Here is a 17,729-nt window from a genome sequence, read left to right on the forward strand (position 1 = left end):
CCCAAAGCCTAACAGGCACGAACTGGATACCAGACACACACATAATGAGAGGCTCGGCTTCTGGCTGCTACAGAGGTGACAGCCATGGTAATTTCCTGTGGCAGATCTCTGCGTAGTGAGTAGTGATGCGAAGGGAAACACTTCATTACAGCTTCAGTGCCGCCCGAAGAGCTGTGAAACAAACACAGTTGAATAAAAAAACAAATACAACAAGGAATACACTGCGAAGCACTGTGTGGAAACAAGGAGCAGAATCATGTGTTTCTGTGAAATGTTACTGGAGTGTTTCTGAACACCAATAAATCAGTGGAACTGGAGGAGTTATGAGTGAAGAGAAAAAGGTGTTTTGCTGCCACCTGTTGGACAGATTGTGAAGGTGAGAGCTGTCGATCTGCTTCCACAATAATGTAAAATATACATGAACACAGAAATTGTCGTTTTATTTGTTACACTCATCATCATTATCTTATATTTTGAATGAAGTTAATCAGGATACTAATAAAAAAATGTTTCAAGATTATTTTATAATCAAAATGCAAGTTCAAATGTAAACATATTTTGCCTTATTAACTTTTTGTGCGTTTGTGTTAAATATTACATGCATTTTAATATCCGGCCACTGCATTTCTTTATATTACCACACGCGCAACGTCTGATTGCTGTTGTAAAATCAGCTGCGGAAAGCGCTTTGACACGCGGATTGAGTGACAACATGACCCGGAGCCCTCCTGCTAAGTTGTTCGGCGGGTGTAAAGTTACGAGCGGACAGGACACACCTCTAGAGGGAGTTCCCGGGGAGGTGGAAACAAGGAGCCGATCCCGTCTCCTGCACAAAAGTCAGGAGACCTTTCACTTGGAGCGAGCGGTCGTCCGAGCCGGCGGCCGTGCGTCTTTTCCCCCCGCAGCAGTCGCCGTGCCACGAGAGGAAAATGGCCGGGATGGGCAACTCTTTACGCGCGGCTGCCCTCCTGTCTTTCGTGGTTCTTTCCATTCTGGTGTCACTCTTGATTAGCAGCGTGCAGCAGTTTGGAGCCAGAATATATCACTTTTCCAACGCAACTCTCGCTGGTGATGAGGGGGAGTTCGCGTCGCTCCGCGGGGCGTTGATTTACCAACTGAACGAGAGGCGCAGGGAAATAATTCCGCTGCTTCTACCTAATGATGAGGAGGATGGTGAAAACGGACTGTCCGTTGAGACTGGACATTCTACCCAACACGACCAAGCGCTAGAAACGTCTTTGGATTACAGTCTGTGGAGTGAGATCGCGCATGGCTCCAGGAAAGCGCATATGGATGAAATGGATTGCGATTCCCTGGTGGACATGCAGGCGGTGGAGGTCCTCGGGTCTGGATACACCAAACTGGTTGTCAAAGTGAATCTAGCCGGAGGTCAGCCGGTGGCGTTGAAACTCGTCAACGAGCAGGGGATAGACATGGGCAAGTGCGTGAAGGATTTTAAAGACCCGCAAGGCTGCCGAGAGCTCGTTTCTTACAAGCTGAAGAAAGAAATAGTGCTGCTGCAGAGGCTGCAGCATCCAAACGTCATTAAGGTAAAGTGCTCCCTCTGTCTGCCTTGTGTGCACACATTTTAAGACTTTTCAAAAACTTTAGGAAGTTCAGGTTTATGCACAAATGCCAAAGCAGCATTATAGACAATATATTTGATGGCAAATTTAAGGATTCTAAGTCATCAGAAGCTCACGTTCGAACACTGGAACTACTGCTGGAGTATTATTAAGATTTTCCATAATCCATGTACCCCTGCTCACATTTTCCTTTGTCTCGCACACACTATGCTGGATGAAAGGCCTCATTGGCTCTGCAGGACCTTCCCATGTAATTAAATTAAATTCACTGACCCTCTTCTGACCTCTGGGTCCAGTTTGGCAGGAGCAGACAATGTGGCTCTGTCCTCTCTGCTATCCCTGGTTGCATCTGAAACCCCCTGCGCCCATTCACTCAAACCATTACGGCCCAATTCAGGACGAGTTTGCAATAAGCGGATGAGTTTTTGTCTCACCTCCAGCAGCCGTGCGACGGTGGCGTGCCTCCCAATGCCTCACTGATTCATTTCACAAATGCACACAGCAGGTTCCTCCTGAGGGCTAATGTGATTTTACTGACACACGTCTGAGCTGCAGAGAGCAAGTTTGGCAGAACACCATGTCCTCTTCATTTCCCCTTACCTTCAGAACTTTTAGACACTTCCTGCAGAGTGAAAATGCAAAAGCAAACAGTAGCATGATGATCTCTTTTTTTTTTTTAACCACTGCGACTAACCACAATTGCTCTCCACTCCACAGCTCAAAGGTCACTGTGCAGGAGATTCAGGAGGAAGAGGAGGAGAGGGGGGAAGAGTAACAGTCATTCTCGAGCAGGGGAATCCTCTCCAGATGATCCAGCTGCTCCAGAGTCCCTGGGAGGACAGATTCAGGGTAAGCATGTTAGCTCCCACATCCAGCTGTCGGTGGGCATGCTCTGTCACTCATCCTTTGTGCTACGCTGCACGCCGCGAGGCCGAAACTCTCTCTCACACATGTTGCACATAGTGTGTGCGCGAGCTCTCCTGCTGTTCCTGGGAGGGGAGATGACAGTTGAAAGATGAGGGAGGCGGACATTTGAAACTCCTGGAGGTCCGACATCTGTCCCTCAGTGTATTTGATCAGGCCGTGGCTGGAATGGAGATGGGTCCTGGAGTTAATCCACTGCATGCTAGGAATGTCATCTCATCCTCCACACACACACACACACACACACACACACACACACACACACACACACACACACACACACACAGAGCTTTAGTCAACCCCCATCACAGGTATGCTCACAGTGGGAGTCAACAGAGGCTGAATTAACACTCCAGGGATCCAAGTGTGTGTGTATTAAGCACATTGTGGGGACATACATCAATATACACAATCATATTGTGGGTTAGGTTCAGGTAAAGGTTAGGTTTAGGTTTAGGCATGAAGTGGTTCTGGTTCTGGTTAGGGTAAGTCTCCAGGAAATTAATGTACATCTATGTAGTGTCCCCAGAAGTTGTGGAAACACAACTGTGTGTGTGTGTGTGTGTGTGTGTGTATGTGTGTGTGTGTGTGTGTGTGTGTGTGTGTGTGTTCACGCATGGCTGTGTTTGAAAGAGAAAGACTGAGTGGAAGAGAAAAGAAAATATGTCAGAGCACGCACGCTTTGTTTTTGGATTAGCAAAAGTAACGTCCCAGTCTGCGAGTATCACCTCAGCTATGGGCCTCATTTCGCCGCATCACCCAAATAGCCGTTCATAATACCCCCCTCGAGCTGCTCGGCCCCTCTCGGCTACATTGCATCTGCGCAGACTACAGTAATCCGGGGGTGTTTGGTTTCACCCAGCCCTGTTATTATTGCACTTCGATCCCACCAAGTGACGTCCAGGAGGCTCGGAGCATTAGCTAACACTGCAGCTATGTTTGTAGTGTGACAGGATCATTTCATGGCCTGTCAGTGCGTGGCTAATGCCTTTATTTTTCCTTTAGTAGCCTACTTATTTTCTCTTTCTGTTTTTATTGTAGGATTTAAAGAGTACTATAAAAACAGTCTCAGGAAATGGCTTGCAAATGCGGTCGATGAAACGTCTTAAAAGCAAATAACACTGTTTTTTGCGAGGCTGCAGGTTTTTATATTTGACTGTTTTTAGCTATATAATAAAACTTAACTACATTGTCCACTGTGTGAACTTTTCAGGAAAAAACAAGTCCACTTTTAGCTTGACCACCAAGAATTTCTAGTTATTCCAACATTTTTTAAAGGCTTTTATTTCACAAAGAGTAAAAAAACAAGGGAACCATGTAATGCAATAATGTCTGCCTTCAGATTTTCCAGTTAGAATATTTGCAGGTTTCCTTTGTCTACTCTGATAGTGAACTGGACACAGGTTTCAGGTGTGTGGACGGTCTGAGGGCGTTTCATTAATGCTCTGTGCTACAGCCGTGGCTGGACATGTCCGTCCATCCACCCCATTCTCGTGTACGTGATATCTCAGGAATCCCTCCAGGGGATTTCTTCAAATTTGGCACAAACGTCAACTTGGACTAAAGGATGAGTTGATTAGGTTTTGGTGCTCAAAGGTCACATTTTTGGCCATTACTCAAGATGTTATATGCTAATTATGGCAAAATTTTTACACCAATGTCTCATAGGATCAAATTATAAAGTGATGACGTGTCATTTCCAAAAGGTCAAAGGTCAACTTCACTGTGACATCAGAATGTTGTGCAGAAACACTTTTCTGGCCATTATTCAACATCATAACTCAGACGCAGAAGGAGAGATTATGACCATACTTCACATTTGGGCTGATACTGAATTGGTGACACTAATCTTTGGTGTCCACCTTGAAACAATGGTATAGATCTTCTGTGCTGCTAAAGATGTGTGTGAAGCATCCATGTTTTATAACGTGTAGCTTCTTTGCAGCAACATCCATATTTGAAGCATTGTAGTCACCAAGAGTTCATTGGTTCTGCTGATATTGAGCTTCAGGCTATTGTGGTTGCACCATGTGATGAAGCTCCTCTGTACTCCTCTGGAAAAACAGTCTCTAAGTGAAAAAGCCACATAATACCTTTTTACGAAAGTCCTTCCAAGTCTTCATTACATACATTATATGGGTCTGCACAAACATGGAAGTTGGGGAAGGCAAATAACCGCAATTTAATTTAGTATTTATTATACTGCCCACGAATAGTCATCAATCCAGCTAATCAGGATTTGGCATGTCTGATCTCCTCCCAGGTGTGCCTGGATCTGGTCAGGCTCCTCCACTTCCTGTCCCAGTCTCCCCTGGGCTCCGTGGCCCTGCTGGACTTCCAGCCCCGGCAGTTTGTCACCGTGTCCGGCAAGCTGAAGCTCACAGACCTGGATGACGCCAGCGCTGAGGAGACCCCCTGTCAGACAGATGCAGACTGCACCCTCCAGTTTCCACACAGAAATTTCACGCTACCGTGCTCAGCCCGGGGAGTGTGCGAGGGCCTGAGCGAGAAGAGGAACATTTACAACGCCTATAGGTAAGCAAGGCGACAGTTTTACCACATGATAGACGTGTGATGGATGGATGGATTAGCTGCTACAAGGATGATTACTTAAATATAGGTTCAGCTGACATCTAAAATGTTGTTGAAAGTGAGGACATACAGCAGGAAATCTGTGCTTTGATGGAGGAGGTGTGATGAATAAATTGGTAGTTTCAGTGGAAAAAGAAGTGCTTTCTGTTTAAAAAGCCTTCAGATTTTTGACAGCTTTATGAACTGTGTTTGCTTTAACACCAGTGTGAGACAAGACATGTTCTGTGGGAACTATGTGATGGGGCTTGTCTGTCTTTCTGTCTGTCTGAATGAGTTGTCTTTGCTTGGCCTCAGGTATTTTTTCACCTACCTGCTGCCTCATCAGGCCCCGCCCGGGCTCACACACCTGGTAGACCACATCATGAACTCCACAGGTGAGGAGGAGAGACGTCTTAACACGATGCGACGCTAACTGCTGAAGATCAGACAGCAATTCTTTCCACCATTGTAGTCGTGTAATGGCATGCCTCGCCCTAAGTGCTTCTTTTAATGAGCTCGATGAGATGCTTCATGACATGTAACGCTGTAATGAATACAATTTGTTCTGAGATCACACTTATCCCAGCATAGTGAGGGGAAGAAACAAATCATCCCGTATTGGACGAGTATGATTTTATGGCTGTAGTGGGTTAGATCTTTTACAAGATTTAAAGCATTTTGTGTGTCCAGGGGAGCTGAAAGCCGACATCAATCAAACGCTGGAGGCCTTTGAACACATCCTCCTCCTCTACAAGTCTGGCCTGCACCTGGACAACCTGCCTCCATCAATAATCAAAGGTAAGAGCTCGTGGAATGAAGGCTGCTTTTTTAATGAAGTACAGTGGGTCCTCTTGTGCGCTCTTTTCTTGGAGAGAATACCTGGCCTTTTTTGATTCCCCCCTTACAGAGAAAACTCAGTCTGCACCTCTGTTTTCATTTTGTATCTCTTAAAAAAAATGAAAGGGGGTGTTTCTCCCGCTCAGGCTGTTTTGACAGGTTTATTAGGCAGCTGGAATGAGAGGACAAGACCAACAAAGTGGGATTAATCCTGCATGTCTCTGGCTCAGAGAGCACAGTCGGCGTTCATTTAAAAAAACAGTGCAGGGATTACATGGAGTTATTCTTCTGTTTGGTCCATTGGCCTTTTAGTCATATAGAGATTTTTTTTGCAAACCTCTCACCCGACTTCTGCATTCTTTGTATTAGAAAATTTCTGGTTAACATATTTTTGCCTTTTGAGAAAAGTTATTTCTTTGCAAACTTTCTGTCCCACTTTTATATTCTGTCAGTATAAGCAGTGAAAGTCCTTCACTTTCCCTCCCTAGAGCTCGCCTCCACTCACTCACTCCACTGCTGCCCCGTCACCCCTCCCGCCGTTCCTTTCAGCTCTATGAAATATTAATAACAGAATGACTGGCTGCGTTCCTGTGGTGAGATTTTCCGTCCCCCAGATGCTGGACTGTTTATATAGCAGCGCTTTGTGAATTTAATCACAGATTCAGGGTAAAGAGGCCTGGGCGTGGAGGCTGACACCAGGAGGGAATGTTTTAGCTTAACAAGGAGGTGCCATGAGTCAACCCTGCTGCTGCTGCTGCTGCTAAGTGTGTGTGTGATAAGACCTAAAAAAGTGTGTGTGTGTGTGTGTGTGTGTGTGTGTGTGTGTGTGTGTGTGTGTGTGTGTGTGTGTGTGTGTGTGTGTTATTTCACCATATTTTGGGTTTTGATGAAACAGAGGTGGTTTTTGGGTGGAGGAAAGGCACGTTCGCATTTTTAACTTATTCAAGTTTAACTTAGCTTAGCTTAATTTAGTTTTGACATACTGGCAACACATGTATTCACTTTCTTGTCGAGAGTTAGCCAGATGGGAAGATTGATAAGTAAAGCTACAGCTACTGCAGCCGGTTAGCTTAACTCATCATACACACTGTAAACAGGGAAACAGCTAGACTGGCTGTGTCCAGAGGTTAAAAAATCTACCTGCCTCTAAAACTCGTTAATTAGCATGTTGTGTCTTGTTGGATGAGGACACTTTAAGTTACTGCCATTATAATAGTCAAGATATAGTCTAGCACGTAACCAACCAAAACTATCATTTCTACACAGGACGCAGCTGGTTTAGCTTGCTTTAGGTTTACACAGTTAAAATACTTTTCCATTTAATTAGAGTTAGAGTCAAAGTTTGTATGTCAGCTATCGCTAGCAGCCAATTAGCTTAACCTGTTAGGGAAACAGCTAGCCCGGCTCTGTCCAAAGGAAATGCCATTTCAGGAGGAAGTTACTGGTTCCTGACAAAAAATAGCATGGCACGTAACCCCCCATAAAGTGGTGAATTGCTTTTTACACTTAATTAAGCAAATGAGATAATGTGTTAATTAGTGAGCTTGGGGTGCCGGCGGTTTTTTGCCGCTAGACAGAGAAAAGCTATTATGTTACCCTGTTTCCAGTCTTTATGCTAAGCTAACCGAACTAGCTGCTGGCGTTAGCTTCATATTGCACAGACATGAGAGTGGTTTTGAATCTGTCATCTAACCCACACCAAGAAAGCAAATCTGCGTATTTCTCAAACTGTTGTTTTTAAATGATTAAGCAACCAGTAGAGAAAAACAAACAATCAAAGATTGTGCGATTGTGTATTAAAAAAACACATGGACTCATTAACATTCCTTCCCTCAAAAGAGAAAAAACTATAATTGAAGCCAAAGACAAAATTAAGCTGATAAAAGAAGCCAAATGGCAACACAGCTCAAAGACGAACTTAGTATAATCACATGAGCGTGTGTGTGTGTGTGTGTGTGTGTGTGTGTGTGAAAATGAAATTGCTGTCAGATGGAGATTAATCGGTAATGTGGACGTAACTTTTCCACCGTTGAGATCATGTATGATGGAGGACGCCAGAATCTGTTAACAAGGTAGTTCCTTAAAATGGCTCTTGCTGTAAGTATGAATTTAGTCGTGGGCTAAAAGGCACAGGGTAAATTCATTTAGGTCCTGAGCACTGTCATGAATATTTGACTTTCTTTATAGTCGTATTTATTTGAAAGGTAGACTTGTTTCCGGCCTCATCTTAAGCATAAAGAGCTTATATTCATACTGTATGTTTCGGTCTCAACAGCTGAGGCCTCGCTCCCCAGCAGGCCTCATTTTTTTTCTCCCCTGAGAAGGATCCTCGAAACACTCCTTCTCCTTGTTCCCTTTTCTCGAGCCCAGAAGACAGATCCTCATGTCTTTTTCCTCTTAACAATGCCCCCCCACACACACCGGCTCCTGCCATTTAAGAAGGTTAACAGTTTGTAACAGTGTGCCTCCTCCGTACGGACTCACAGACAAGGCTTTTGTCCTGTTCGTGTGTGTGTGTGTGTGTGTGTGTGTGTGTGTGTGTGTGTGTGTGTGTGTAGGCACATGTGTGCATGCTGCTTTCTCATGGCTCCTGCTAATGTGTAGCAGATGATTTAAGGCCAGATCCACAAGACGTCTGAAAGAGTTATAATGATGAATGCAATGCAAATGTCGGGCAAGCTCAAAATGGAGTCAAATAGAGGTTATATTCTTTTCACAAAGACTCTAATAGATGTAGATGGTTTGGCTGTTTAACAAGATGTTTTACATAAAAAAAGGTGTGCTTGTCATTGCTGAAACAATTTGGCGATTAATTTATTGGTAGAGAATAATCAGGTGGTTCCAGCTTCTTAGTTATGAGGATTTGCTTCTTTTCATTTGCGCTTGTGAAAGTAAAATGATCCATCTTTCTTTCAACAAAACAAGCAGTTTAAGAACATCTTGGGCTCTGGCACGTTTTGTTAATAAAAAATAGTAATTTTTTGCACGGTTTTCATTTATTTTACGGACCAAACGATTCAAGCCCTATTATTGTACCTAGGTAATCGTAGATCGGTAATACTAGTCTACAAGTAGACTGGGACCTCTGGTAATTTATAATAATTGTGGCGGTCATCTCTGATCTTAATCCCGTGCCATGTCTGTAATTTGTAGTCAAAATTCCACCACAAATGACCATATTCAGCCAAACACAGAGACCATGTGATAACTTTTGTCCTGTGCTAATTGGCATCTTGTTGATTTTTTCGTCTTTGGTCTTTTTTTTTTTTCTTTTTTTTTTTTGCTGCGTCTTTTTTTTCTGCCTCTCTCCTGGTCGAGAATTATGGACGCTGTTAAAGCATTTCGGGTGCATATTCAGGGGGCTCATATCTCTTGCCAGTCAGAAGGTGGATGTTAGGCAGAGCCTTGACATCATGCCTGAGGGATAATGTCAGTACATTCGAGTGTACCCAAATGCACTGCATGTAACACAGACGTTGGGGGGGTTGTAAAATAAGAGCTCCCCTGGTAGAATTACAAGAAAATAACTGGCAGATTAAGCCATAGTTAAAAGTATTGTTAGGAGCAGCCCTATTTGTCATAAAAACTGGCAGCAAAAATTAAATCTAAAGGTTTATGTTGACCTTTTGTTTCTTCTTCAACATGTACATGCTCAGAAAAAAATACATTTTGCAATAAAATGTTTTCAGGTACATTTCCGTACATTTCTATGTGCATTATATGTACATTTTCACAGGACACACAAGCCTATGTAAAATACTACTTATTGGTAATTTTGTATTGTGATAAAACAGACTTTCTTTGGTGAACATGTTCACAGCAAACCAGATCCTTCAGTTGCTACTACTACCATTGACATTATAATCAATGGAAAACTGAATATAGGTCAATATATCTTCCACCCTCCGGGATAATGTGAGCTGTGTAGTTGCCGCTTATATTTTCACCTTCAAGCTGTTTTCTGGGTTGTTGTTGTGCACGTTTCTTATCTGTATTCTCTTCATTCGCTGCTGCACAGTATCCGTTTCCCCCCTCAGGGATCATTAAACTTTCATCTTCCCCTCAGAGAGCGCTTCAAAATCTTTCAGTAGCCTCATGTATTGAAGTGGCATCTCCTCTTCTGTGGTTAGATTACACCGTGATGCGAGGCATGGGGACCTCTGGGAACGCCGAGTACCGCTGCTGGCCGTCCTACAGCCAGCAGGGCTGCGTGCTGTCGGTCCACAGCGCCAGAGAGGCAGCGTTCATCTGTAACTCCCATTCTCAGTGCAACAGCTTCACTCTGACGGGACAGAGGACATGGACGGGTTAGTAAAGACTCTCAGGAACTCCTCCTTACTTTTCATCTGTCCAGAATTTGGCTTTTTAAATTATAGAAGCTTTTTCCAGCTCACGTTTTTCTCTGATTAAAACTCATGACATGAATCATATCAGCCTCAAATACAGAAAATGCTCTGTAATGAACATGTGTAATTATCCGGTAAATCATGATGCTGAGTAAACAGCTGCTACTCCTTTAATCTTTTGGTGAAGCTTTTGAATGTTGAACTGTATACAGTTATTAAGGATATCGAGTCAAAACATGTAACTTTTTGATGTTGCAGATGTGTTTAACATGGCGCTTTGTTTCCATGCTTTGCAGGTCGCCTCCTGGCCTCTTTCAGGAGCAGTTTCAGTCATCTGGTGCCTGATGGGACATCAGAGGTGTACGTGAAGAAAACCAAAGCTCCCGACACGTCCACAGCATGACGCAACCAACAAACAGAACAGTCTCGTTAGGGTCGAGTCATTGCGGAGCAGGATGAGAGATCACACGCAGTCGGTGATGTGAAGCGAAGCCAAATGTTGCGAACACGTCGAACGCGCCTCGGCTCTGTGGATTTGCAGGAGAGGAGTAGAGGCCGGGCCGAGGAGGAGGCGTTTGAAGTGAGGCAAGTGAATGTGATGTATTTATAGGGCTTCTACTCAGTGACTGTTTGATGTGCCTGCCAGCTCACTGCCTCTGCCAGCAACTATTTAAAGGGATTTCCCTTCAGGTACAATTAAGGAGGGGAGAGCCTTGTGCCCTCTGCGTGTTTTTTACTTTTTTCTACCTTGTCTTTACTCGCCATGTGTGTTGGCTTTCGCTGTGAGGCTGGGTCCCCGCTGTAGGATTTTTAAGCCAAAGAGGTAAGAAGAACAGCCGTTGCAGCTCAGCGTTTGAAGCCCGAGGACGAGAAAAGAAAACAAGCTCTTATACAAATACACTTTGATGTTAATGCGCTGAGGTTGTGGCTGTTTTTTCATGGTTCCCCGGTTTAGCGGCGCTGTGGTATGAGATGGCATCAGCCATGTAAGCATTTACACACCAACAATGAGTAAAGATGATTAAAACCATTCCAGAGCAGCCTGTTTTTACATACTTTTGTAAACTTAGTTTATAGTTCTTAGTTCATAAATATTTATACGACCGAATGAAATGTAATTGTTCTTACATGACTGTGCATTATAGCTTATGTGCACCTTGTGGGTGAAACTTTTATTTTCAATGAAAAATTATTCACTTCCGTGTTTTTTTTTTATACTTCACTTATTGTAATTGTACAGTTTTACTATTTTGTAATGATATAAATGTATTGTTTCTACTTTTTTGCTGTAGTGGTTATTTGCATATTTATTGAATTAAGTCTAACTATAACTAACAGCCTGTTTATTTCTCATTAGCACCTTCATTCGTGTGTGTGTGTGTGTGTGTGTGTGTGTGTGTGTGTGTGTGTGTGTGTGTGTGTGTGTGTGTCTCACTGGGGGAGGTGAAACTTGCATGTGTATACTGACCTGGTTTTGTGTGTGTTTTAAATCCTTTATCTGCTTGCGTGCCCCCACAGCTACAATCAGTAGCCCATCTGAATAGGTGAGACAGCAAACCTACGGAGCTCCGCAGAGTTTGCACAATACCAGAGGAATGCACTCAAATGCCCCGTCATGCAGGGCTCATTATGAGCCTTAATTAATACATGTAAATTAGCTTACTTACCAGCCCTTTGTTATGGTGAGAGAGGGGGCATTACTGTAAGACAAAGGCAGTCATCAGGACAATCGGAGCTCAACCTGTGGTTTGCACACGAATGGGCTTGCCATCTGTGCCTGCCAGGAGGAACCGGGTGAGGCTGAGATAAAGGCAGGGCTGCAGGGTGGCAGGCTGAAGGATTTGTAAAGTCAGGACTTGTCACAGCCACAGAGACTCTGGTGGGAGAGAAAGAGCAGACCAAATACCAGTGATGTCCTGATACGAGCCAGTGACCTGAGCATCATGTCATCCTTCACTCTTCACATTCCCCCACTCCCCACTTTTGAGTAATCATTTAAAAAATCTGTCTCAGTATTTTAACAATCTAGTATAGTAAACACTAAATCATGCTGAAGCTACACTGCAGCTTATTGAATAATCACAGAATAATATAAACTTATTTTTGTTGTTGAAAGAAAAACAAGGATTGCAAACAAAAGCAGCACAAGCTCCAGTGGTGACTCCTTTGCCATTCAGCCATACCACTACTGCTGACTTGAAAGGGCATGCCCAGTCGACAGATTACACTTTTATGGCTGAGACACTGGGGAGGCCTCAGGGTCCTCTTTGCCTCATGTTGGCCCCTTGTTGTCTGGACAAAGCTGGCTGATTAGAGTCTGATTATGGAGATAAGAAGTCTGAGTCACATTAGATAAGACCAACCTGACTCACTGGACCAAGACAGCAGGACTGACTCGAAAGATTGGTTGAATGGTGGGGAAGTAATCCCCCACAGGAGTATGTATGTTGTCTGTGCTACAGCAAATAGACTTAAAACCGGCCTGAATGAACTGCAGATAGCCACGAAAACTCAGGCCCAAAAATCAGCGTTGCATTTGTTATAAGAATAGTTTGGGAAATACACACATTTGGTCTGTTACAGAGTTAGATGTGAAGATTAATACTCCTTTCACATCTGTACCTCTCTACTATTAGCACACCACTATCTTAGCTTAGCTGATCTTAGCACGAAGTCTGGAAACAGCTAGTTGGCTTAATTTCGTTTTTACACACGTTTTTTTTATTTTCTTGCAGCGAGTTGGAATAGGATTTTTATCACTCTGCTACAGCATCTGCCTGGTGAATTCATGGCTATAACTAGCCGTGTAGCTTAGCTTAGCATAATGACTGAAAACGGTAAAACAACGAGCATATTCGTGTTCCAAGGAAGATAGGACCTTGGAACACAGGACTCTAGAAGAGCACATCCAGTATGTAGACCTAGACAGTATCATGTTTTCATGTTCCCAAAAAGTCTTCACACCAATAAGTCAGAGCACAGCCGTGGAATATCTCCCAGTGATGAGCTTCACTTTATTCAATCTTACAGCTGCGGTTCATCCTCCTCCACTTCAGCTCGGAGAAGAAAACGTCTGACCGGTTTGTCTTGGCATTCCTTTTGACGGGGCTAATGGATGTCCTGGCTTCGTCTGTAGCTTGCACATGTTGTTTAATGCTCAAATGTTATTAGACACATCACAAATGCAAAGCGTGATAGATTCATGAGGTTATTCACTTGAACGTAGTGTTTAATCACAGCGCAACAACGCATCTTTCTTCATATGCAGCTGGAGAGTGTGGTGAATCAGCACAATGTTTGCCGGTTGTTCCAGAGGAGGCCTTCACAGCACAGTTTTTGTATTCTCTGTTGAGTCTGAAAGTATTCCCTTTCTTCCCCCCTGATTTTGTTTATTTAGCTGGAAATGTGTGTGGAGGTTTGAAGGTTGAGCTGCTCTAAGCCCTTTTTTTGTGTTTGTTTTCTTATGATAGTCATTTTTTTTGTTAGGGATGTTTTCGTATGTGCATCGCGGTGAAACATTTCAAACGTGGTATCATGTGGTATTGCTGTTCATGTGTGGTACACTGTTCCTCTGTTTTTAACTGTGTAATTGACAAGTTGTTTTTTTTTCTAAAAGTTCAGGGAATGAGCGGGGGAGGAGAAAGATTGTTTTTTTAACTCAGCTCCATACCCCTCCATTTCTGTTTTTTTAAGTTTCCAGTTTCACCCGACTTGTTTCCGTCGGGTTTTATTCATGACCTCCATCTGGAAATAATATATGTTCATGAAAACAAGCCATCAGCAATTTTAGGGAAGAGTTGTGTGTGTGTGCAAGCGCAGGGAGGGGGACATTAGGGCCTCTTCTGTAGGGTTCAGGCTCCACCAATGTAACAGAGTTAGTACAGTGAGAAAGACGTGTATAAGTAATCTCAGAACCAAAGCCTCCATCATCCTCTCTTAAAATCCTGCTGCAATGCATTTGTGGTCTTGCTAAAGTCTTTGATTCAAATGCAAAGTTAGTCATCAAATGCAAGAAACCGCAGCTGCTGGGAGAAATTACGTGTCAGGCAGGTCTTTGGCAAAAATGCCTGACCTTGGCTCAGCCTAAAAATATGCATTAACTCAGTGAAAGCCTGCATAGTTCTGCAGGAAAGAAGATCTGGCTTGTGTTTGAGCTGCTAGCAGGAGCGTACGCAGCCTGTGACGGGAGAGATAGAGCAGATATTCACTCGACTCCGGGCTCACAGAACACCTCTGTGCCTGTCTGCCGCCTTGGCTGCGGTACACAGGAGACCGGCCGGTCACACCTGAGAGCCTCTGAAGAGTAGCCAGACATTTAGCCGGCCTGTCCCCAGCACAGAGGCGTCTTAGTTTGCAGGGCGCTGTCTGTATATCCAACTGTCTAACTAACTATTTGTCTGTCTGCCTGTCTGCCTGGAGCCGATACAATCTCTTTTAGAGCCATAATGGCTTTAGCAGGCCCTGAAGGACAGAGCAAGTAGGTGTGTGTGTGTGCGGAGAGGTTTTCATTTCTGTCTGTCTGTGCTGGGTGTGGGGGGTGCTGGCTGGATCATGTTTTAAAAGCCCTGAAGTTAACCCCAGTCAAAAGGTTTATGCCTACCACTAAAGCCACAGAGGCATCTTGAAAGGTGTAATGGCTCAGCGTTGTATCCAGTGACATCTCCATGGACTCACTGCATAGTTTGCCGGCGTACAGCAAAACTGATTGCTGCAGTGCTGTACAATACGCCCCAAAATGGAGCATTGAAAAAAAAAATAGAGCCAGCAAAACAAAACCTTAAATAGTGTATTTCTTTAATGTTCAGTGTTTTATCTTCACTGAATGTCTGTGTTTGGGTATCCTGGCAAAAGCCTTTTTTGGTTATGGGATCCCCACATGTCCTGCCGCCCTGCATTCCCTCCCTCCTCATCACAGCAGCAGTCTGGCTCATTTTTCGTTTGAAGCCCCCCTCCACCACCTCTCTTCCTCACCAGTCCATCCATCATGCAGAGTCTCTGGAACCTCCTTTCACCCCACCCGTCCTCCTCTGTTGCTGCCACTGCCCTCCCTCTCTGCTTGAAACTGCTCCTTCAGGCCAAAACCTCCATAGCTTTACTATTAATTTAGGCTCCGCCGCTGCTGTTAAATCGTTCCACTCCATACATAACTTCAACCCTCCATCTGTGTGTCCTCCTCCTGCCAGTCTTCCACTGCTCCCTTCTCCTTCCAAGTCACAGCCCACAACTGCTGTGAAGCATCTGGAGTTTCCCCCGTCTTTCAACTGGCTGAGACCTGAGGGCAGGGCTGCTGAGGATCAGGAACTGTGGTTTGTGTGTGTGTGCTGACTAAAACTGCTGTTCAAATCAAAATGCCTGCCTTTTGTTGCGTGCTCTGGAATCCCCTCCGTCACACCTCGGCCGTTTCTCAGCAGGGGGACTACTGCCCCCAACCAGAGGAAGTCTTCCTTCTCTACAGTTAATCCTCTACCAGAAATACACCACGGCCCCCCTCTGAGGCACAGAATTATACACAAATTAAATGAATTCGTGCCTTCAGGACCTTTAATTTGATACAGTTTTCCAGTTTCTAACACACAAACAACTTTAGCCTCTATTTGGACCTTTTCATTTTACACACAATCAACAAACGTTCTCCTCAGGTTAGTCTTGTTCATCCATAAACTTTTTTTTTCTTGTGACAGCTACACAGATACAAGCCTGAGAGACGAGGAAGAAAGCTATTTATCATGATCAAAAAAGCACTTACTGCCATTCTTCTTCTAATCTATGCACAATTAATCAGTTTTTTTGTACATAAATATGCAGTAATACACCTGAAATTATTAATGTGTTTGACTGATTCCTTTATTTTGGAATTGTATAATGTGTTACACGATGTCTTGCTGTATCTTTGATGCATGATACAGCAGTGTCCTGTAATCCCATGTGGAATGGGCCAAAACATTTGACTTGACTAGGACGTAAACTGTACTCGGAAGTGAAAAAGAACTAAGTAACTAATTGCAATTACATACGTTGCTTGTATTCTCTCTTTGGCACAATAAAGTGCAGCTTCAGTTGCCTTGTGCAGGTTGTTAAAGCCGTGGAGAGCTGTGAAGAGAGCTCTTTGCCACAAGTCCCCAATTAGGGTTCTGCCCACACAGCTATAAAACAGTTAGTGGAATCATTCAGAGGCTGCTAGATTTAACACTATTAAGAGTTCATTAGTATACCTGCATACACAAGTGCTGCTGCCATGGGAGGATCATTAACATAGACCCGTTAAAGTAGACTGGAGGCCTTTTCAGACATTAATTGAGTTCCCCTTTGACTGTCACCTGCAGTGCTCCTAACTCCATGCACACTCTATTGTTATAGTCTTATCTTACATTAGGAAGTCTTAAACATTAAGCTGCAGCTGAGATAGTAACAGATTAGTAGAACTGGAACCAGTTAGAATTGATTAATAAAATTGTCATCTTTTAAAAATAATTCAGTTTCAATCAGGTAAAATCATGAAAAATCTCTAAAAACTGAAATCTTTAATTGTTCTTATTAATCTATTCTATTAGTGATTTTTAGAGATTTAATATACTATCTTTAAGGCTTTTAAATCACAGTGAATACACACCACACCAACACACAGAAATTACATTGCATGTTGGAGCACAACTTGTTGGCAAACCAAGATTGAACATTCAACCCTCTCCACACCTAAACTGCTGACATCTAAATACAGAAGCACTTGGATGTGTGCAAAATAAAAATTAACCTGCAGATGAAAAAAAAAAGCAAACAAATAAACACAGCACTGCAGTGAACTAATGTTTTCATTACTATAAAACATTAAATAATAGAATATTAGATTAAGAATGAACACAACGTGACAAACCACATCTAATCTACTGTAGTAGACTGTGATAAAGGAGGCCTGTAGGCTAATTTAAGGTGCCGTCAAGTCTCCCATTTAGAAGTGAAGGCTGCTAGCGCTGACCAGATGTGACCTGAAGAAAGTGGTAGCAACTTGTTGAGTGAGACAGCAACTGAAGGAGACAGAGACCGACAAAGGGAAGGGGAGAGAAAGAAAAACAGAGTGGTTTAGCGCAGAGACAGTGATGGAGAGAGATGAAGTGAAGGGAAAGGGCAACATGTTCAAGAGGCCACCACCTACTGTGTGACGCATGAACAGACAATGAGTTTTCTTACATCACGATACAATGGCTCAGTAAATTCACATGTTCAGGAAAGACTTCTTATTCTTTGTAGAAGAGGTGTTACATTGAGCCCTTGCAGTTTAGAGAGAGAGTTTAAAGAGTAAATCATTAATAAAAGTAATGCTAATAATACTACCATAAGATGAGAAATATTCATATAAATATACTGATGTATGAAATTAGATAATTTTTTAATGTGCATTAACATTTAAGCAGCGTTTTATTTAAAGCTGGAACTGGTTTAACTGCGTACACAGAGAGGGATCAGTGGC

At 43.4% G+C, this 17,729-nt stretch overlaps 1 protein-coding gene across 1 annotated transcript; it reads left to right on the forward strand.

Moving 5' to 3' along the window:
• Window positions 1–846: 846 nt before the first annotated feature.
• pkdccb (protein kinase domain containing, cytoplasmic b) lies at window positions 847–11,501 on the forward strand. The gene is made up of 7 exons (XM_041954144.1): window positions 847–1,550; window positions 2,304–2,435; window positions 4,774–5,045; window positions 5,397–5,476; window positions 5,772–5,879; window positions 10,049–10,225; window positions 10,561–11,501. The coding sequence occupies exons 1-7, from the start codon at window positions 930–932 to the stop codon at window positions 10,665–10,667; spliced, it is 1,497 nt and encodes a 498-aa protein (XP_041810078.1). The 5' UTR covers window positions 847–929; the 3' UTR covers window positions 10,668–11,501.
• The last annotated feature ends 6,228 nt before the right edge of the window (window positions 11,502–17,729 follow it).

This window comes from Chelmon rostratus, chromosome 15 (assembly GCF_017976325.1).
Source record: "Chelmon rostratus isolate fCheRos1 chromosome 15, fCheRos1.pri, whole genome shotgun sequence".
In the NCBI taxonomy this organism is placed as follows: Eukaryota; Metazoa; Chordata; class Actinopteri; order Chaetodontiformes; family Chaetodontidae; genus Chelmon; species Chelmon rostratus.